A 22,378-nucleotide genomic window follows, 5' to 3' on the forward strand; every position below is an offset into this window, starting at 1 on the left:
TAGATGTTTTTAGAAAAATCCACAGGTACTAGAAGGAGGTCATTGGCCACCAGGGGACCATGTAGTCATCCGAAAGGCTTTTCAGTGGGGCTATGGCTGCACAACTGTGTGCCCTGCTCTCCCAGCTGAAGATAAGTGCATCTAGTAACAAAAAGGGCCAACGGTATAGTAGGCTTGGAAGCACCACTGAAGCTGGGGTTCATTCCCAATCTGCTTATGCTCAAAGTCTGTGTGGGGGACTCCCTACCAAGAGGCTAGACTCTTATCTGCCCTGTTGCCTTGATTCCTGTGATGGCTTACCAGGAGCTGCGCCCCCCCCCCCCCCCCCCGCCCTGCACAGGGGTGCAGGTGCAGTGAGGCCGACTGTCACTGGAAGTCACACAAGGAGCAGATGGCCAGAAAACTGCAGTGTGGAGCCTGAGATGAGTGTGGGGGGGGAATCTGGAGTGTCCTTTGCAGAGCCACACCATTGCCAGGTCCTGCCTCTCCACAGCCTGACTGAGTCTTCTGTTCTGTCTCCTTTGTATATAGCTTCACCTGGAAGCCACTTGGAGACATGGAGGGGACTGCTAAGGTTTCATTGTCAAACTGGTAATTTTGGAAATTACCACTTTGGAACTTTCCGGTGTCCATTGTTTAAATTCACCCTTAGAAGCCAAGCATTGAATTCAGTGTGGAGTACAGCACACCCTTTGCTTGGAGTCAGTAGAGTATAGATAGAAAATGGAATCTGCCCTTTGACCCAGAAATTCTCCTGTCTCTTGTTCTATCCGAATTGCCTTTTTTTGTGTGCTGGTCCTGAGGCTTGAACTTGGGTCCTGGATTCCACCATCCCTGAGCTTTCTCAAGGCCACTTAGTGCTTTATTACAGTAGTCACAATTAGAGGTGAAAATCTCATGAACTTGCTAACTTTGAACTGCCATCCTCAGGTCTCAGTTTCCTGAGTAGCTAGGATTCTAGATGTGAACCACCAATGGCTAGTGGTTATGGCTGTTTTTGTTGATGTGTGTGTTTGTTTTCAATGAGACAAGTGTCCTTCTGTGTAGCCCAGGCTACAATCTTCCTGGTTCAGCATTTGGAGTACTGGAATTTCAGGTATGTGTCACCCCACATATAAAGCCCTCTCCAACTCCTGACCTCATCCTTTGTTTGTAGGAGAATAGGTTGGTACTACTCAGCGCTGCACTCAAGGATGGTAATGGTCATAGCCCGTGAACCAAAAGATTCCATTGTTAGCATTTATCCAAACTAAGCAATCAGACGTATAAAAAGTTTATGTGACAAGATGTCCATCATAGTGATAGTTACTTTAAAAGTTGGAAACAACTGGGCCAGTTAATCCTGACCCCTGTCTCCTGGAAGTCAACTGTAGCGTGGGTTCCTCGTGGCCCTTCCGGTCAGCTCTGGCGAGGGAGTTGTCTGCACAGAAGCACCCATATCTGCACTATCATGACCTCCACCCCCTCTTCCCCAGCAGTGGAAACCGGACATTTTGCTAAGCCCTCATTGGAGCATCTGAATTCAGACATTGTGTGTGTTCCAGTGGGTGAGGGGTGCACAGGCAGAACGAGAAAGGAGACCAGCATGTGCCAATACCTTGTAAGGGCTGTGCAGGAAGCCCACTCTGTAGATGTTTTTAGAAAAATCCACAGGTACTAGAAGGAGGTCATTGGCCACCAGGGGACCATGCAGTCAGCATGGCTGAGCACCGGATTGTTTATCGTATCTTAAGTGTGATGAACTGAAGTTTGGACTGCCGTATGCACTGGCAGTTGCTGTGCTAGAAAGCTCAGGCCAAGAGCAAAGAGGGAGCTGACAGGCACTGAAGAATGTTTCCATTTTGTGGTCCCAGCAGGGTCCTCCCTTGCAGCATGAAAGCAGCCTAGACAGTAGTGAGTGGGTGGGCATTGGCTGGGTCCTAATAAAATATTATTTATAAACGGTCAGTGGGACAGATTGGTCTCCTGAGCCACTGTACTGCTACCTGGTCCACAGGAATGTTACGACAACCTGCTGTGGTTACAGAAAAACAGGCACTGGACCCAAATACATAGCACAATTTGGGGTCTTTTGTTTGTTGTTTTGTTTCTGGTATTATGGGTTGAAGGAGACTTGGTTACTCTCCCCTAACATTTCCCTCAAGGATAGCGCACTACCACTTGAGCCTCAGCATCACTTCTGGCTTTTGGTCCAGTAATTGAAGCTAAAATTGTCACAGACTTTTTACGGTCTGGGCTGGCTTCAAACCGTCTAAGCCTCCTAAGTAGGATTACAGGCATGAGCCACTGGTTAGTTCATTATTTCTTTAGAAAATGCCTCTGTAGGCGCTACTGTTCTTCATTGCACAAACATGTATGATAGGTATGTCAGGAATATTTTTGTTTTGTTTTTAAATTTTGAGAAGCTAGTTAAGCCAGCAGGTTGCACATGCCTGTAATCTGATAGGGAGAGATGATTGGAAAAATCATGGTTCAAGGCCAGCTCAAAAGTTAGCAAGACCATTCTTTACAGATATGGTTGGGCATGGTAATGACCACGTCAGTTAGAAGGAAAGTTATATGTAGGAGGATTGCAGTCTGAAGCCAGTCTCAGGTAAAAACTTAAGCCCGGGCCGGGATTTGGCCTAGTGGTACAGTGCTCGCCTAGCATGTATGAAGGCCTGGGCTCCAGTCCTCAGTACCACATACATAGAAAAAGCCAGAAGTGGTGCTATGGCTCAAAGTGGTAGAGCTCTAGCTTTGGGAAAGCCCAAGGACAGTGCCCAAGCCCTGAGTTCAAGTCCCAGAACTAGCAAGAAAAAAAAAAGCCAAAAAAACCCTAAGACCCTACTTGTAAAATAAAGCAAAAAAGAGCTGGGGGCAAGGCTTCAAGTAGAGCTCTACATAGTGAGCAGGAGAGACTCTGAGTTGAAAACCCCAGGGACACACACACACACACACAATCAAAATTTGACTCATTATGAATTTTTAAACAGTCCTCAAAGCCTTTTGGGCAGAAATTCAAAAACTGGTCCTAAAGTAGGGGTGAAAATGAAAAGGCTCTGTGACAGCCAAACCTTAGAAGTGATCAAATAAATCCCAGTGCTGCCTGAACTCTCTGCCTGTCCTTGAGATTCACTACAGACACACACTTGGTTCCAATAAGAGGGAGGAAGGGATAGGATTTCAGCGTCTGTGTATCATATTTGTGATCCACACGTCAGTATATGCACCCACGACGTATAGGCTTAACTGTGACTTGACCTAAATCTTACATCGTCAGAAGTGGAGCTTCACCAAAATTTACCAAAAAAAACCCCTCTGCCCTTACAAAGACATTGTAAGAGAATGAATGGGCTAAAGATTGAGAAAATAACGGAAAGTTATTTATGCTGGTACTTGTATCCAGAGTTCACAAAGATCTCTTAGGACTCAAGAATAAGAATGTGGTTTTTTAATCGGGAAAATCTATTTGAATAGACATGTCACTGAGTAAGGTAATGAGAACAGCAAATATGTTCAGAATAGTGTTAATATTAGGGAAATGAAGGTAGGAAGCCACTGGTACACACTTGTGGGACTCAACCTTGTTGGATAAACTGAGCAGAGCAGGATCGCCCTCTTCTGGCTAGAAAGTGAGACACAGCCACCTCGAGCTACAGATAGGTGGGTCCTGCAGTTGGCTCAGCCCATTCCAGCAGGACTGTTGTCTTGGTGGTATTGGGCTTGAACTTGGATCAGTGGAGTTTTCTTGCTCATAGCTTTGGCGCTCTACCACTTGAGCTATGCCCCTGGCATTTGCTGGTGAATTAAAGATTTGGAGTCTCACGGACTTTTTTTTTTGCCAAGGCTGGCTTCGAATTGTGATCATCAGATCTCAGCTTGCTTGCTTGCTTGCTTTTTCTTTTTCTTTTTTTGTGGATCATGGGGCTTGAGCGTTGTCCCTGAACTCTTCAGCTCAAGGCTACTGCCCTACCCCTTAGGCCACAGGGCCACTTCCAGTTTTCTGGTGGTTAATTCGAGATAAGAGTCTCATGGACTTTAGTGCCCCAGCTGGCTTTGAACCTCAGTCCTCAGATCTTAGGCTCCTGAGGCTAAGTCTATGGGTCTCTCTTCCCTCCTAGAGAGCCGCCCTGGGCTGGGCTGTCGGGAGCTGGTCTTCAGGAACCTCTCCAAGATCCTTCCTGCCATCTGTCATGACATCACTGACTGGGTGGTAGGGACTAGGGTGAAGGCTGCACAACTCCTGCCCGTGCTGCTGCTGCATGCGGAAGACCACATCACTCAGCACTTGGAGATCATCCTTCGAACCCTGCAGCGGGCCTCTGCCGATGAGGAAAAGGCTGTGGTCAGCAGCGTGAGTGTCCTACCCCTGGTTCAGGAGTTCTGAACTGGTTCAGGTACAGGAGTTGAGCTTTCTGGGTGGGCAGTGTAGGTCATGACCACTGCAGTGAGGATGTCAGTACTATTGTCTAATGTTCCTGGTGACCACTGACTTGCAGCATATTCAGGGAGAACCATCCCTGTGTCCCTGAGTGCACTTGGGTACCCAGGTCAGGCATGGACTACTAGCCGTGCCCCTGTGTCTGCAGAAGTGCAGAACTGACCTAAGAACCTAGCTTCCCCAGCACAGACACTTGGGATCCTTCCCTGCCACATAGGCTGATGGGTGTGACCAAGGTGGCTGCTCGGGAGTGGCTTGAGTACATTGGAGTCCAGGGTCCTTAACCTTTTCCCCCACTCTAGCTATCAGCAGGTGATCAGCACACCACATGCAAGTGGATGGGAGCAGGGTCTTGGTGTTAAACCATACTCTTCTAGCGACAGCACTACCAGGTCCACCCCACTCTGGGACATAGCCTGCACTTGGGAGAACAGATACTTCCCACTTGTGTCCTCGTTGCCATTTGCAGTTGTTTAGACTCTTTTGTATGTGTGCTAGTTCTGGGAATTGACAACAGGGCTGTCAAGCTCTTGCTTGGCCTTTTTGCTCAAGGTTACCACTTAAGCATCTGCTCCACTTCCAGATTTTTGGTGATTAATTGGAGACAAGAGTCTTCGTGAAAATTTTCTGCCTGTGCTGGCTTTGAACCTGGATTCTCAGATCTGTCTCCTGAGTATCTAGGATTACAGATATGCTCCACCAGTGGTCAGCTTGTCTAGAACCCTTTTGTACGGGACCTGGCTTTGATCATTCATTCATTCATTCATTCATTTATTTATTTTGTCATGAGGCTTGAACTCAGCCTGGGCATTGTCCCTGAGCTCTTCAGCTCTAAGCTACTGCTCCACCCCTTGAGCCACAGTACCATTTCTGGTTTTCTAGTGGTTAATTTTTTTTTTTTTGCAAGTCCTGGGGCTTGAACTCAGGGCCTGGGCACTGCCCTTGGAAACTTTTTGCTCAAGGCTAACACTCTACCACTTGAGCCACAGCACCACTTCTGGCTTTTTCTGTGTACATGGGTCCAGGGAATCGAACCCAGGGCTTTGTGCATACTAGGTGAGCACTTACTACTAGGCCACGCTCCTGGCCCATTAGATATTTTCTTATAAATGTTTTGAACTGGTGTATTCCCCACAGGAAAAAGTAAGTTGACTTTAGGTCTCAGCGTCATTGTGGGACCACCCCCTCCACAGAGCTCACCTCTCCCTTCCCCTTTGTGGTCCACAATTTGGGGAGCAGTAGTGCCCTCTGGGATTGCCTGTCTTCATCCATCACACTGCCCAGAGCAGCTCTGCTGCTATCTCTGCATCATCCTCAGTGCTGGGTAGGAGTTAGTCAGGAGTCGTGTTTAGAGAAGCTGAGTCTAACCATGTCACAAAAGGAAATCTAGGTCTCAGATGTCGTGTAAAGCCATGGGGCTACAACCCCCCACAAGCTGGACACATGCCTCAATCTTGCTTCTCACTTGCCTTAAATCTTCTGCCATGAAGCCTGGAAGACTACAAAAGCCTACAGGAACTCACAGACCTGTCAGGTGGTTCCCAAACCTCTTGCTCTCATGTGTCTCTTAGTGTACAAGGTCCGCAGAGCTGGTGGGGACATTTGTCAGCCCGGAAGTGTTTCTGAAGCTGATCTTGGCTATGCTGAAGAAGGCGCCTTCCTCCTCTGGCCTCCTAGTCCTGGCTTCAGTCATTCGAGGATGCCCACGAGATGCCCTCCAGCCACATGTGAAGGTCATCGCCTTGGAACTGGCCCAGCCGCACATCTGCCAGGGGTCTGAAAATGTAAGCTGGTACTGTCACAGGGCCATAACGACATGTAGAGGGTATCCTGGGGTCAGAGACTGGTGGAGTATCTGTCCCTGCCAGCTCTGTGGTATAACTGCCAACAATATAGTGACAGAGCAGCATGTCTCATGGGTCTCATTAGCGACACTCAGAACTTCTGGCATCTTGGGGCCTCTGTGTGCCCTGCCAGTGCTGCAGCCACTGGCCTTGGGTGACTACTTCAATTAATGAATGTTACTGTAACTGGGACTGGCCACAAGTCACTGTGTATCCAGTGGCTATCTGGTCAGTGGCACACATGTCTGATGCTAAGGGAGGTCCAGCTGGACTGTGCTAAACAGTGTCCTGGCTGGGAGTTTACCCTAATGGTAGAGTGCTTGCCTAGCATGCACAAAGACCCGGGTTTGATTCCTCGGTACCACATACATAGAAAAAAGCCAGAAGTGGTGCTGAGGCTCAAGTGGTAGAGCTCTAGCCTCGAGAAAGTCCAAGGACAGTGTTCAGGCTCTGAGTTCAAGCCCAGGACTGGGGAAAAACAAGCAAACAAACAAAAAAAAAACCCGGCCTACCCACCAACTGACCAGGCTGGCTTCGTTTGAAATTGAGTAGCAGATCTAGCCTTAGTCTCATGCAATAACTCACCACAGCCTCCTATGGCTGTTCTGTCAGGGTGTGTTAGGCTTGCCTCTGCACATATACATCAGACAGCACCTGGGGAAATGACTCTGCCTCAGTGGCCAGTGTCTCCATGAGTTCAACAGCTGCACAGCCTCTGATATTCAGCAGCAGTTACTCCGGTGCCATGCTGGGTGGGAGAAAGGGAGAGGGCCTACTTTGGGATCTCTGTCTGCCCTTCTTCTGCTTCAGAGTGAGAGGCATAAAGTTCATCACTGTATTTACAGCGAAATCCTTGCTTTTCCCAGAACTTGTTTTTAGATTTGTTTTCCCCTTGGTGATACTAGAGTTTGAACTCTGCCTTCTGCTTGCTAGGCAGGCACTCAGCTACTTGAGCAACATCTCTCAGTCCTCTTTTGCTTTATTTTTTGAATTGGGTCTCACAGTTATGCATGGGCCTGCCTAGATTACAATCCTCTTACTCAAGGAGGTGGGATAACAGGCACCCTGCACCTTTCATTTTATTGATTAAGATGAAGTCTCGGGGCCAGGCGTTTGGCCTAGAGGTTAAAGTGCTTGCCTAGCATGCACGAAGACCCGGGTTCGATTCCTTGGTACCACATACATAGAAAAAAGCCGGAAGTGGTGCTGAGGCTCAAGTGGTAGAGCTCTAGCCTTGAGAAAGACCAAGGACAGTGCTCAAGCCCTGAGCTCAAGCCCAGGACTGGCACAAAAAAAGAAAAAAAGATGAAGTCTCATAGACTGTCCAGACTGGCCTTGAACCTCGGTCTTTCTGATCTCTACTTCCAAAGTAGCTGGGATTAGACACATATACTTGCATACCTTCCCCAGAACATGCTATCCATTCTGCAAAAGTTCTGTACTTTTTTTTTTTCTTTTCTTTTTTTGCCAGTCCTGGGGCTTAACCTCAGGGCCCGAGCATTGTCCTTGGGCTTTCTCAAGGCTGGCACTCTATCACTTGAAAGCTGTATCACTTGCAACACAGCACCACTTGTGGCGTTTTCTATGTATGTGGTTCCAAGGCGTGGAACCCAGGTCTTCATGCGTGCTAGGTGAGCACTCTTAACACTAGGCCAAACTCCTGGCCCCAGCTGTACTTTTGATCGTGGGTAGTTCTGATAACATTTTGATACAGTGAATAGACTTGTAGACCAGAACATTCTCCTGCTAAAAGGGTACAACTTGCAGGTGTGTATGTACAGGTGTTTAAATATGTAGCTTACAAACTTAAAATCAGAGGAAACCATTTCGTAATCAATTACTGACTGGGAGATCAGTCTGTGTTTGGTTCCTTCTGGATCATTCAGACAGAGCCTGAGGTGCATAACCCTTTCCCTGCCTGCCGTCCTCTTCCACTGCCTAGAGCCTCAGGCCAAGGAACCAGGCACTGTAAAATCTTTGGGCTGACATGCTTCTTCATGCTTCTTTGTTGATAGACTTGAGTGTTTGGCAAGTAAGGACAAGCTTGACACTGCCCTGTCAGTTATGGCTGTTGTCTCAGTGTTCCCTATGTGAGAGGGAGGGGACACCCTTTGTGTGCTATCACTTGGGAAGCACCTTTGTTTCCTGGGTCTGCTGCTCAGTAGCCCTAAGAACAGATTCAAAACATCCTTCTAGAATGAGCTCAACATTTTGTTTTACTCCTGGACTAAAGCCAGAGTCAGTGCAGATCTGTGTCTGGCACTGTCCCATGGTTGTCAGGGTTGCTTAGTAAGGAAGGGAGTTCCCCAGATGTGGGGGGCGGCCAGGCGCTACACCTGGAGCTTAGCTGGAGAGAACTTGATCCTCAGTTTGGGGATGTGTGTAGTGACAGGTAAGTAGAATGAGAACTCAACAACTCATTCATGCCTGTCTGAAGAGAACCTGAGATAGTCAGAGTTGCCATTGGCCTTTACCAAAATAGAAAAGTTGGGAACATTTGCTTAAATGAATTAGACCTTCTACTGGCCATTACCCTCCATCTCTTTTTGCTCTGTGTGGGACCACTGGACAGCTCTGGTCAGTGTAGGAAGCCATGGTGTTCTTTCCTCAGAGGTCAGGTTCCTGATTGGAGGCCAGTCTGGGCCGTGATCCAGCTGTGATGGTCACAGCTGTCACCTCTACCTGGGAAGTATGGGTAGAAGGATTACTGTCCTGGCCAACCTGGGCAAAAATGGGAGGCCCTATTCAAAGAGCAGCTAAAATGATGGGCACTGTTGGCTACCCCTAGGATTCCTAGTCAGTCAAGAGGCTGAGCAGATAGATTTGAGACATTTAATCTCCAGTTAGCCAGCAAAAAGCTAGAAGCAAAATGGGGGCTGGGAGTGGGCCAAAGTAAAATGCTAGACCCTGAGCTCAAGCTCTATCTAGTAACAGCACAAAAAAAATAATAGTAATAGCCGGGCATGGTGGCTCTCGCCTGTAATCCTAGCTACTCAGGAGGCTGACACTTAAGGATCAGGCTGAAAGCCAGCCCAGGCCAAGACTCTTATCTCCAGTTAACCACTAGAAAACAGGAAGTGGTGCTGTGGCTCAAGAGGTAGGGCGACACCCGGGCCCAGAGTTCAAGACCCACAACTGACAAAAAAAAAAGAAATGGCTGAGGATATGACTCAGTGGTAGAAAGTCTGCATAGCAAGCCATAGGCCTTGAGTTCAAACTCTAGTACCACCAAAAAAAAAGTCTATCTCTTCTTACTGAGATTGCAGCTCCTTAGATTTACATTCTTGGTCATTCTAATGTCAGCCAAGACCATTTCCTCAAGTCAGCAGAGATTCTGGTCAGAAAAGACTGACGGGGGAAAGTGAGGCCAGGAGTAAAAGCACCTGCAAATGCTGGCAGACCGGGGTGGCTGGCCTGGAGGGGTCTGGAATCGGAAGTAAACTCAGATCTGATGCAATGGGGCCTTTGTTTGAGACATGATTTATGAACTTTAGACCTAGTTTAGAAGTTGAGAACCTTCTGTTGTCTGGCTATGCAGTTACAGGACTTGTTTGAACTAGACCCCCATTAGTTTAAAAAAAAAAAAAAGAAAGAAAGAGTTACAGCATGTCCCTTCGGTCTGGGTTTGTTGTTTTTTTAAATAAATTAAAGCTGTAAATTACACCAGCCCACGACCCTGATTCCTTCTATACTTTATAAAACCTACATGGAGTGGTCGTGTGGAAGGAAACTGTAAGAAGCACACCTGGCTCTGGTGGCTTAGACCTGTCGTCCTAACCACACAGGAAGCTAAGAGAGAAGATTTCTGTTCAAGGCCAGTGTAGGCTCACACAGAGAAACCTGCCACTATAGCTGGATGTGGTGGCATGTGCTAGTTATGCTAGCTGTGTGGGAGATCAAGCACAAACAGATCTTAGTTCAAGACCAACCTGGTCAATTTTAGAAGTCTATGAGACGCCCATCTCAACAGAAGAAGCTGGGCATCATGATACATACCTGTTGTCCCAGCTATAATAGTCTAAAGTAGAGGCCCAGGTATGTACTACCATAAAAATAACCAGTGCAAAAAATAGACCTTCCCTACAACCTAGCCATATCACTCCTAGACATCTACCTTGAGCATCAAAAGGACACTTGCACAGCCATGTTTATTGCTGTAGTATTCATAATAGCTAAGTGATGGATACAAAAAATGTGGTACATGGTGGGAGTTTGGCCTAGCGGTAGAGTTCTTGCTTAGCATGCAAGAAGACCCGGATTCAATTCCTCAGAACCACAGACATAGAAAAAAAAAAAAAAAAAACCAACAAAAATGGTGCTGTGGCTCAAGTGGTAGAGCTCCAGCCAGCCTTGGGAAAGCCCAAAGACAGTGCTGACTTCAAGGCCCAGGACTAGAAAAAAAAATGCCCGGACACAGTGGCTGAGTGAGATCTGCAAATCATAGCTAGCCCAGGCACTAAAGAATGTGAGAATCTTGCCGAGAGTGATAGCTTATACCTGTAATCTTAGCTACTCAGGAGGCTGAGATCTGAGGGTTGCGGTTCAAATAAGAGTCTTCCATACTTTTTAGTGCCTGGGCTGACTTTGAACTGAAATCCTCAGTCCTCAGCCCCCTGAGTAGCTAGGATTGCAGGCATGAGCCACCCTGGCCAGCAGGATTGTCCTTTTTTTTTTTTTTTTTTTTGCCAGTCCTGGGCTTGAGCTCAGGGTCTGAGCACTGTCCTTAGACTTTCTCAAGGCTAGAGTTCTACCAATTGAGCCTCAGCACCACTTCCAGCTTTTTTCTATGTATGTTTTACCAAGGAATTGAACTCAGGTCTTTGAGCATGCTAGGCGAGCACTTTACCACTAGGTCAAAACTCCTGACCCCTGAGACTCTTATCTCCAGTTAACCTCTAGAAAATAGGAAGTAGAGCTTGGCTCAAGGGTAGGGCAGTAGCCTTGAGCAGAAGAATTCAGGGACAGTGCCCAGGCTGAGTTCAAGCCTCATAACCTCCCCCCCCACACACAAAATAATAATAAAGAATATGAGATTATTATTTCCAAATAACCACTAGAAAATAGGAAGTAGGGCTGTGGCTCAAGGGGTAGGGCCAGAGCTTTTTTATATATATATATTTTTTTATTGTAATTAATAAAAGGGTTACATGATATTTGCCAGATAGAAGGTACATTAATTCACATACATTGATACCCCTTCACATGTCTTGGCGAGCTCAGGGACAGCACCCCGACCCAGACTTTAAGCCCTATGACCCACAACAACAACAAAAAAATGTAATACAATGTAATTCTACTTAGCCACCAGACAAGATAAAATAATGGCATTCACAGAGAAGTGGATGGATGTAGAGTAAATATAACTATATAGACTTATGACTTTATGATGGGATATGTATTCTATAGACATTGATAGATCTATAGACATAGATCGATATGTATCTATGACACAAAAAGACTCAGCTTAATTTTAGTTTTGTTCTTAAATTTATGTGCCAGTGATTGCATATAGAGATTCCATTCTTGAATGCTTGTCTGTTAAACTTGACAATTGAAATATGATGTAAAAAAATCTGTGTTAATAAAAAAATAATAACCAGAACAAAGTAAGGCTTGAGAGCCAGGGGTGCTGGTGGCTCAGGCCTCTAATCCTAGCTACTCAAGAGGGCTGAGATCTGAGGACTGCAGTTCAAAGCCAGCCTGGGAAGACAAGTCCCTGTGAGACTTTTATCTCCAATAAACCACCCAAAAGCTGAAAGTGACCTATGTCACAAAGTGGTGGAGGGCTAGCCTTGAGCAAAAGAGATTAGGAACGGTTCCCATGAACTGAATCCAAGCCCCACAACTGACAAGAAAAACAAAATAGGGCTGGAGATGTGGTTCAGTCAAGTACAAGGCCCTGGTTTCAAACCCTACTTTTGCCCTCCCCTCCCCACCCCAAATAGAAATTCTTGGATCCTTGACAGCATGTGGCTGCTTCACAGGTGTACTGCTAAACCCCTGCCTAAGCCAAGAAGGAAGGTGCTTGACCAGTCTTTTGGCACCCACATCAGCCAGGAAGCTTCTGGGGGTGGGGGTGGGGATTTGTTTTGTTTTCATTTTGTCTGTAGTACTAGGGCTGAATATAAGTTCTGCCATGGGCTGGGCCAACCGCCTCTCCACAAGCTGTCTCTTCAGTGTATTCTTTGAACCATAGAAATTTACTTTCAAACTTGATCTTACCGTCACTTTTTTCCCCCTTTTAATTTGGGAGGCATGCAGAGAGTGTAGGTTGTTTTTGTTTGTTTGTTTTTGTGCCCGTCCTGGGCTTGGGCTCAGGGCCTGAGCACTGTCCTTGGACTCTCTCAAGGCTAGAGCTCTACCACTTGAGCCTCAGCACCACTTCTGGCTTTTTTTTTCTATGTATATGGTACCAAGGAATCGAACCCGGGTCTTTGTGCGTGCTAGGCAAGCACTTTAACCACTAGGCCAAACTCCCCGCCCCAGGTATTTCAAAGTAAATCTAAAGTCCATGTTATGTCACTTGTGAAGAAGCATGGCTTATAGGAACTCTGCAAGCAGAACTTTGAATACACTATCCAGGATTTCAGTCAAGTGTGAGCCCTTAACTCCCGGTTGGTGTTCAGTTTTCATGGTGGAAGCCTGGCCTGACACTGTCATGGCTCCTCAGTGTCTCATGGCGCACATGGACGACATATTGAAGGGCGCTGGGGTGATCACTGCTGACTGCCTGTGCTGCTCTTTTCCAGGACCTCTACCTGGAGAACCTGCTGCTCTGTGTCCAGGCTCTGGTGTCCGTGTGTCAGGAGGACTGTGGTGCTGCGAGCCTGAAGCTCCTGGAGGTGCTGGTTACGGTCATGGCTGTGTCAGGTGGCACGGGCCTTGGGGACAAGGTAAGGAGAAGGAGAGCTTCCTGCCTTTCTCTGCAGGAAGTATGGCTATAAATCTCCTCTGCACTTGGATTTCAGGCCTGAGGCATGCCTTGCTAGCACTGATGAAAGAATTTAGGACACTTGAGACGAGTCAGTCATGAGGGGCCTTGGGGGAGTTGCCCTCCACCTGCAGATGCGCCTTAGTGTCTACAAGTGAGGACTGCTTAATCTTGGTGCCTCCAGCAAAGAAACCAGATCTTCATGACCCTTGAGCCTGACCCCTGGCGTTCTCCCAGCCTGCTCTGCCCTCTCTGCCGCAGGCTGTCCTGCGTCCATTGAGTTCCAGCTTCCCCCAGTTATTTCTGTCCTATTCCGGTTCTTTTTTCTTCTTCTTCTTTAAAATCTTAGCCTCTCCTTGGCATCAGTGGCTCATACCTGTAATCCTGCCTTGCCTACTCAAGAGCCTGAGATTTGAGGCTCAAAGTTTAAAGCCAGCCCAGGCAGTAACATCAGTGAGCTATGGCTCTAGTGGAATAGTCCCAGCCTTGAGGGAAAAAGCTAAGGGACAGTGCCCAGGGCCTGAGTTCAAGCTCCAGGACCGACACACACACATACACACAAATCTCCTAACATCAGGCTCCATGGGCTTCGAGGACCCTCTGTGTGTCACTGGTTCAGGAACCTGGATCTCCTCCCTTCCTGTTCTTGGGCAGCTTTGGGACTTAGTGCCCTGTGGGGTTCCATCCAAGGAATCCTGGCCTGCAAGAGGCTCTGGCCTTCCTCTTAGAAAACCATCTTTGCAAGGGGGCTTGTTCCTTCACACACTGCTCAACACCAACTAGTGGGTGTGGCTGTGATTAACCAAAAGGAAGGCACAGGTGGAGAGGCAGCTGGCCAGCCTGCCGCCCCCCCCCCCCCCGGACCTCCCCCCTCCCCGCTTCCTGGCTTCCCTCCAGAGCTGTCCAGGGAGTGTTTACCCAGGAGCTGATGGGGCTGGGGATGTGGTTCAAGTGGTAGAGCACTGTCTAGTAAGCACAGCAATATGTTCAACGTCCGGTACTATTAAAGGAAGAAAAAGATGGGCAAGGATGGTCTTAGGGAAACATGGGTTTGGATTTGGTTTGGTTTGGTTTGGCATGGTACATTTGTACTTCCCATCATGAAACCCAGGATCTTGTACATATTACACACCAAGCAGTCTACCTCAGATGCATACCCCACCAATCCAGTCTCATTTAATTCTTTTTTTTTACCAGTCCAGTCTCATTTAATTCTTTTTTTTTTTTCTTTTTGTCAGTCATGGGGCTTGAACTCAGAGCCTGGGCGCTATTCCTGAGCTCTTTCACTCAGGGCTAGTGCTCTACCACTTCGAGCCATAGTGCCACTTCTAGATTTCTGGTGGTTAACTGGAGATAAGAATCTCTCAGACCTGGCCAGGAGTTTGGCCTAGTGGTAGAGTGCTTGCCTAGCATGCACGAAGACCCGGGTTCGATTCCTCGGTTAAAAAAAAAAAAAGGCCAGAAGTGGTGGTGCTGAGGCTCAAGTGGTAGAGTTCTAGCCTTCAGAAAGTCTAAGGACAGTGCTCAGGCCCTGAGCTCAAGCCCAGGACTGGCAAAAATAAAAAAAAAAAAGAATCTCTCAGACTTTCCTGCCCCAGTTGGCTTCAAACCACAACCCTCAGACTGAGCCTCCTGAATAGCTGTGATTATAGGCCTGCCCAACTAATCCTTTAATTCTACACATGGCCAAGGTCCCCTCGCTTTTCTGTGGGTTGTCCCCAGATCTTGCAGAACTCAGGAACTGCAGGGGCAGAGTTGTGGAGCAGAGGTGTTCATGTCTATCATTGTTTGCTGTGGTTAGCATGGGCCAGTTCACACCTGGCTGGCATCCATTCTTGCAGTGCTTCCCTCCTGACCGATTCCATTTAACTCAGCCTTACCTGTGGGTGTGACCCCCACGCAATAAGGCAGCCTCTAGGGTTCCCAGCCTGAAAACCTGGAATGGTGAGCAGGGAGTTTGGCCTAGTGGTAGAGTGCTTGCCTAGCATGCACAAAGACCCAGGTTCGATTCCTCGGTACCACATACATAGAAAAAAAGCCAGAATTAGTGCTGTGGCTCAAGTAGAGCTCTAGCCTTGAGAAAGCCCAAGGACAGTGCTCACGCCCTGAGCCCAAGCTCAGGACTGGCAAAAACAAAACAAAAAACCTGGAATGGTCCTGACCTTAGTCTTGTGTCTTTCAGGCTCAGAAGACCTTGGATGCTCTGGCTGTGGTAGAGAATGTCCCCAGCAGCCAGGACCTGTACCGTAAGCACATGGGCGCTCTCCTAGAGCAGCTGACTGCCTTGCAGGGTGACTGGACCATCCACTCCACTGAGCTGCTGCAGTTCATCGTCCTCCTTACGCAGTCAGGTGAGGATTCCTTGCCCAGCCTCATCGCGTGTGCACCAAGATCCACTTTAGCATGGTGAAGGTCTTTAGGCCCGAGGACTGGCACTCTTCATGGTTAGAAATGCCGAGGGTGCTCTGTGGAGGCTTGTGATGTGAAGCCACATCGCTCTGTGAGCTGTGGGAATGGGGTGGCCCATGTTCTTCAGATGTATGGAAATGCATTTCTGTCCATTCTCCTGGAGTCGAGAAATTCAGGCCCTTCCTTGGCATGAGGTGTTGCTTTATAACCCCTGACAGTAATTTATACCTTTCCCAAGTGACTGTAGACCCACCAGTGAACCTGAAGCCTCAACGGGCCTTTCTCTTTCCATCCCCCAACTCTCAGCGTTTCCCTACTGCTGTACCCAAGATCGTGGCAACAGGCCCTCTCCTGTGTCACTTCTGGACAATATAACAAGGAGTCACCAGGATGATAGGCAATCACTGGCATCTGCAGAACTGTTTGCAGAGTACCAGACTCAGGGTGAGGACTGTGAGCTGTGTTGAGCTCTCATGCTGTCCTGTGGGCAGGAGCCATTGTCCCAGCTGGGAAGACAGAGGGCACAGGGAGCTAAAACAGCCTAGTAGGGCCTCCATCCCTCCAGCCCAGGCCTGGGGAGGGCCTGGCTTATTTGTTTTCCACCTTTACTGAATGTTAGCACAACAATCTCATGAATCAAAGAATTCTTATCTCCACAGATCAGAAAACCTGGGAGGCTTGATTTCCAAACAGCAATAAAACCTGGATTTGTGTTCATGGTGCCTGAGGCCATTTCCCTGCAATTTTCTGTGTCTGCTTGCAGGCTTGAACTCAGGCCTGAACACAGGCCTGAACACCCCTGAACTTTTGTGCTGGTTGGTGCTCTACTATTTGAACCACAGCTCCACTTCTGGCTGTTTGATGGTTAATTGGAGATAAGAGTCTCACAGACATTTTCTTATTCGAGATTATTGACAAAGCTTTAAGTATTACCAAAAAAAAAAAAAAATTATTGATTTAATCTCAGCTTATGAGGTATAGTCAGTAAAGTGCCCACATTAAAACTACTGCAAGGAAAGCAAAGAGAAGGAAGCCAGCAGGCAGCTTTTTCCCTCTGTAAATGAAGTACTTTGGGTGCAGAGCTCAGGATGTAGAGTGCCTGCTTGGCAAGTAAAAGCCTTGAGCTCAAACCCCAACATTGCCCCCCCCCCAACTCCATTGCTATCCGAATGTTCTCTCTGCTCTCATCCAGGCCTGTCCAGGCCTCTGCTGGTTCTGTGTTGATAGTCTGAGCATACCCCTGAGGCTTACCTGTTCCATGCTGGGGAGAGTCCCCCACTTGTCAGTATATGTAGAAAAAAGGTGCCCCTCGTCCTGTGGCCTTCTGTTGGCATTTTGCAGGCATTGGACAATGGCATTTGAAATGCTGGGTCTTTTTTTTTTTTTCTGCCAGTCCTGGGGCTGTGCACTGTCCCTGAGCTTATTTTGCTTAAGGCTAGCATGCTACCACTTGAGCCACAGTGCCACTTCTGGCTTTTTCTATGTATATAGTACTGAGGAATTGAACCCAGGGCTTTATGCATGCTAGGCAAGCACTGTACCACTAAGCCACATTTCCAGTGAGATGCTGGATCTTAAAAGAAAATGTTGGAGGTGTGGCTCAGTTGCTAGAGTACCAACCAGTGAGAAACTATCAGGTACCAAAAGGTGAGCCAGAGGGTTCGAATTGTGGGCTTATTCTCAACTTCTACAAAATTAGCAAACATGTTGCAGAGTTGCCTGGCTTGATATCCTGGCCACATGCTGAGGTAGAAGTCTCTGTTTGTTGGCCCAGAGTTAAGTATAGCCATGTTTGGAACTGTGTTCCTATGACCCCTGTGCCTATGTAGACACTGCAGATACCACAGGCTGCCACAGCCCCTGCCATGTGTTCATAACAGACCAAGTACTGCTTGGCTCCGTAGTCTTGGTAAAGGAAGCATTGTCCATTTCTCCCCTTCTGCCACTTAAAAGAGATGGTGGGGGACCAGGAGTTTGGCCTAGTGGTAGAGTGCTTGCCTAGCATGCACGAAGACCCGGGTTCGATTCCTTGGTACCACATACTTAGAAAAATGCCAGAAGTGGTGCTGAGGCTCAAGTGGAAGAGCTCTAGCCTTGAGAAAGTCCAAGGACAGTGCTCAGGCCCTGAGCTCAAGCCCAGGACTGGCAAAAAAAAAAAAAAAAAATGGTGGTTGCAGAGCTAAAGGTAAATACTGGACAGCAACAATGTACATTGTTGTCAGTAGCTAAGATCCAGCTCAGGACCACTCACTTGGCTTGCTGGCACTCTACCACTTGAGCCATAACCCTAATTCTGGCTTTTCTGTTTATGTGGTACTTAGAAATCGAACCCAGGGTGCCTAGTGGTACAGTGCTTGCCTTAGCATGCACAAAGCCCTGGGTTTGATTCCTTGGTAACACATACACAGAAAAAGAAAAAGCTGAAAGTGGTGCTGTGACTCAAGTGGTAGAGTGCTAGCCTTGAGAAAGCTGAAGGACAGTGCCTAGGCCCCGAGTTCAAGTCTTAGGACTGGCGAAAAAGAAAAAAAAATTGAATCCAGGGCTTTGTGCATGCTAGGCAAGCACTCCACCGCTAAGCCATATTCCCAGCCCTCAGCCCAGCTTTTTGATGCTTATTTTGGCTGGCTTCAAGCCGTAGTCTGTCAGATCTTAGCATCCTGAGTAGCTAGGATTACAGGCATGAGCCAGTGGCACTGGCCAAAGTTTTTTTTGTTTTGTTTTTGTTTTCAATTGGGGAAGGGGAGTAGTATACTAGGGTTTGAACTTAGAGCTCTGAGGTTGCTAGGTTGCCTCCCTGTCACTTGAGTTTACCTCCTGGCTATCAATGTACTTTCTTTTATTTATTTATTTATTTATTTATTTATTTATTTATTTATTTATTTTGGTCAGTCATGGGACTTGAACTTTGGGCCCGGGCATTGTCTCTTGAGGCTACCACCCTACTCCTTGAGCCACAGCTCCACTTCCAGTTTTCTGGTGGCTAGTTGGAGATGAGAGTCTCACGAACTTTAGTGCGGAGCTGGCTTTGAACTGCAATCCTCGGGAGTCAGCCTACTGAGTAACTAGGATTATAGGTGTGAGCCACCATGCCCAGCTTCAATGTACATATTCTGAATGATTGATTTTTGTTGATCTTTAAAATGCTGCTTGACTTTCTTTTTTTTTTCTTCTGTGTATGTGGCACTGAGGTATCAAACCCAGGGCTTCATGTATGCTAGGTGAGCATTCTACCACTAGGCCACACTCCTGTCCCTCTGTCCCATCCTTTTTATGACCCCAGGCAGGGATCAGAAAGTTGGTGTGATAGAACAGGCCCATCACAAAGCCCATTCCCAAGGACGTGCTCCTGCTTCCTCCTCCTGCCAAGGGAATTCTGGGTAGGGGGTGGTCCTCTGCAGACCTGACCCTCTTTTTCCAGGCTCAGTCATAGGAGAAAACCTGCAGTACGTGATCCCCACCCTCAGAACCTGCCTCCAGCCCACCACAGACCCACACATGCGCCTGAAGCTCTTCTCAGTCTTGTCCACAGTGCTGCTGAGACCAGATGACACCGTCAACTCCCAGGGGTAGGTGGGTCCTCAGGGCTGGGCAGAGCTCCCAGGTGCTGGGCTAGATTCTACCTTCTGCATGGCAGTGCTGGCCACCACCTGTTCCCCACATACTGGGGGACAGACCCCACACCACAGGAAGACCCCATTGCCCTTCATGTCTGGACTGGACATTCCTCCCCACTCCCCCCCCCCCCTTTCTGGGTAACAGCAAGATCGGGAAGGTGGGTGCACCTCAGAGAGACTCTAAACCATAAATCAAAGTCGTTTTAGTAGGGTCATTAAAATTCCACCAAGCAAAAGAGTTTTAGGGCACATTAACTATTAATGGCTATCTACTGTGTGTTCTCAGTTTAAAAGCCTTTTGGCTTTTCAGAGCTCACAATGAACTGAGTGAATTGCATTGATGGTGAAAGCTAGTCAAGCTTCTGGAAGCTAAAGGAACTTGTAGCAGCATTAACGCACTCAGGGCCTCTATTGTTACTGTAGTGAAAGAAAAGAACAGACAGAGGGCATGGAGTGGTTTATAAGCTATGTCTGGATTTAGAGAATGCAGAAAAATCCAAAACTCCTAGAAGGATGAGCCTGGCCCTTAGGCCACTGTTTTCTTTGTGAAAGCTTGCAAACTATCAATGGCACTGAGTCCCAGCCTGCCAGGGCACACCAGAGCATGCCTGGGCCGTAGACCTGGGTGCCCTGGTTGGGAACTTAGGTGGTTTGGCTGTCAGCTCCCAGGACCCCCTGCTCTTACTTTCCTCCCCGGGAGCAAGTCTATGGAAACACATGTAATAGACAGCTGTTATGTTTCTTCAGTCGATAACTCAGTTGTCAGACTTTTATTTTTGTGTGTATGTGCTTACCCATCCATGTGCATGCCACTACTGGGGCCTGAACTCAGTGCCTGGGCCCTGTCCCTAGCTTTTATGATCAAATCTAGCACCCTACCACTTTGAGCCACAGCTCCACTTGTGGCTTTTGGTAATTAATTGGAGATGAGAGTCTCAGACTTCCCTGCCCAGGCTGGGTTTAAACTATGATCCTCAGAACCTCAGCCTCCTGAGTAGCTAGGATTTCAACTGGGAGCCATCGTGTCCAGCTTAGGCTTTTCCTTTTGACTGCAGCCTCGTTGGTCCCACAAAATGTTTCCTGCTCCTCGAGTAGCTGATCCTTAGGCTTAGGAGACACTGTGAGGAAGTATTAACTCCAGAGCTGTCAGTGCCGTGGGGCAGCCATTTACCTGAGGAGAAGCTTCCCAGGGCAGTATGGTTACATGGCCTTCTGTACACACACACTCCACTGGTCTGCTGTGTGGTGTGACCATCTTCTTAGGCTCAGCCAATCTTACCAACAGCTGACTACCAACATCACTGTTGTGTTTGAGTCAGATTTGTGAAGAGCACCCTTAAAAGCTTCTGTTGAAGGAAGTGGATTTAAAAATAGGTTGTTGTAGTCCGTGCTCTGAGAAATAATTAGTAAGTTTATAGTAGGAAGAGTTTTAGAAAATAACATCGTTTAGTAGAATCGTAAGGTACCGAATTGACCCTACAGGGCGAGGGCCATTGCTGGCTGCTTTCTGCCTACACGCCCTCACTGTGCAAGCAGTGACTGACGGCTGTAGTCTAGAGGTAGAGAGGACAGCAGATGGAGCACTTAGCTCTCAGCTCTCTGCTGTTGAGGTGCACTTAATGAGGAAGGGGCCAGGACTCCGCCACCTACGTGGAGGGTCTAGGGCAAGTCCTTGACTTTCCTCTCATTACAGGGCCTGCTGTGCACTTTCTGTACAGGGAGAATCTTGTCCTGGACGTAACTCTTGTGGCACTGTGGTTTGAACCCAGAGCCTCCCCCTTTCTAGACAGATGCTCCGCCATGCCCCTAGTGCCTTTCAGATTGTTTCACATTTTTGCCTAGGTGGACCTTGGACCACATTCTCCTACCTGTGCCTCCTGTGTATCTATAATTATAGGTGTGAGCCACTGCTCCTAAATTTTTGTTAGGATGGGGTCTGGTTAGCCTTTTACCCAATTTGCTCTCAAACCACCTTCCTTATCTTGGCATTCTGAGTAGCTCAGATTACAGGCGGAACCACCATGCCCTGCCCAGCCTCCTGGCTTTTATGGTACAGAAGAAAGGTTTTGATGGACAGTGAAAGCCATGCAGGGGAACTTACCCATCTTCTTCCAGCCCATTTTCTGTGCGAGAGTCTGCCCCATATCCTTCTCACCTGCCCTGTGCCCTCGCTCCAGGCAGTTCCACGGCCACCTTGAGACGGTGCTGAAGGATATCTTGGTCCCCAATCTGCAGTGGCAAGCAGGGAGGACAGCTGCAGCCATCCGCACAGCCGCCGTGTCCTGCCTGTGGGCACTCGTCAACAGCAGTGTCCTGTCAGCCACGCAGGTAGGGACAGACCTTGCTCACCCTGGATGTCACCTGCTCATAACTGCACAGGTGGCCGCATGGGGAGAGAACTGAGGGCACCACAGCCTGTGGGGTAGACAGGACCTGACTGCCCCTCTGTGATCTCCGGTTTGGCCCTGAGATGACTGGGGTCTGGAGAGTATCTGGCAGGACTCAGGCCCTGGGTCTAGGACATTTGTGTTCATTGTCTGCTAAAAACCTTAAGTCACCAAGTCCACAGAGGCCTAGCCTAGGTGGTTCACTGCTGGTAGTAATGGATCATGTAGCACAGGTTGCTATAAGGCAGACTTTGTACTTCTGTCTCCCGTGCACCTTACATGAGAGTCCCCCCTCCCACACACAAATCAGCTTTTCAGTGAGGACCCTGGGGGTGTAAGCGCCCCCTGTTGGCAGCGATGGTTGTTACTCCAACTGAAACCAAATGCTGCAGGACATATAAAGTGCACTTTGGGTAGGTAGCATTTGGGCCTTGCTAAGAAGCTGGAGGAGGGAAAAAGAGGGAAAGAGAGAGCAAGAAAGGAGACTGAGAGATAGAGTATTTATATGTGTATGTTTGTGGTGTTTTGGGGATGTAATTCAGGGCCTTAAATAATATACTACTGAGCCAGATCCCTAGCCTAAATAAAGGATTTTTTGAGTTGGAAGTGCAAATTGTTCGAATTATTAGACTTTAAAAGAGAATTCAGGGGGCTGGGAATTTGGCCTAGTGGTAGAGTGCTTGCCTATCATGCACGAAGACCCGGGTTTGATTCCTCAGTCCCTTATACATAGGAAAAAGCCGGAAGTGGTGCAGAGGCTCAAGTGGTAG

General features: G+C 48.0%; 1 protein-coding gene across 1 annotated transcript in view; it reads left to right on the forward strand.

The window, feature by feature from the left end:
- Positions 1-22,378, forward strand: part of Dnaaf5 (dynein axonemal assembly factor 5) — a 38,158-nt gene that overhangs the window by 12,681 nt on the left and 3,099 nt on the right. Inside the window, exons 5-10 of the mRNA XM_090324121.1 lie at positions 4,104-4,336; positions 5,995-6,207; positions 13,017-13,160; positions 15,381-15,549; positions 19,026-19,173; positions 21,399-21,549. Coding sequence (XP_090180247.1) covers positions 4,104-4,336; positions 5,995-6,207; positions 13,017-13,160; positions 15,381-15,549; positions 19,026-19,173; positions 21,399-21,549 — 1,058 coding nt within the window. The remainder of the gene's footprint in view (positions 1-4,103; positions 4,337-5,994; positions 6,208-13,016; positions 13,161-15,380; positions 15,550-19,025; positions 19,174-21,398; positions 21,550-22,378) is intronic.

This window comes from Megascapheus bottae, chromosome 34, assembly GCF_031878675.1.
Source record: "Megascapheus bottae isolate mThoBot1 chromosome 34, mThoBot2.hap1, whole genome shotgun sequence".
Lineage (NCBI taxonomy): Eukaryota > Metazoa > Chordata > Mammalia > Rodentia > Geomyidae > Megascapheus > Megascapheus bottae.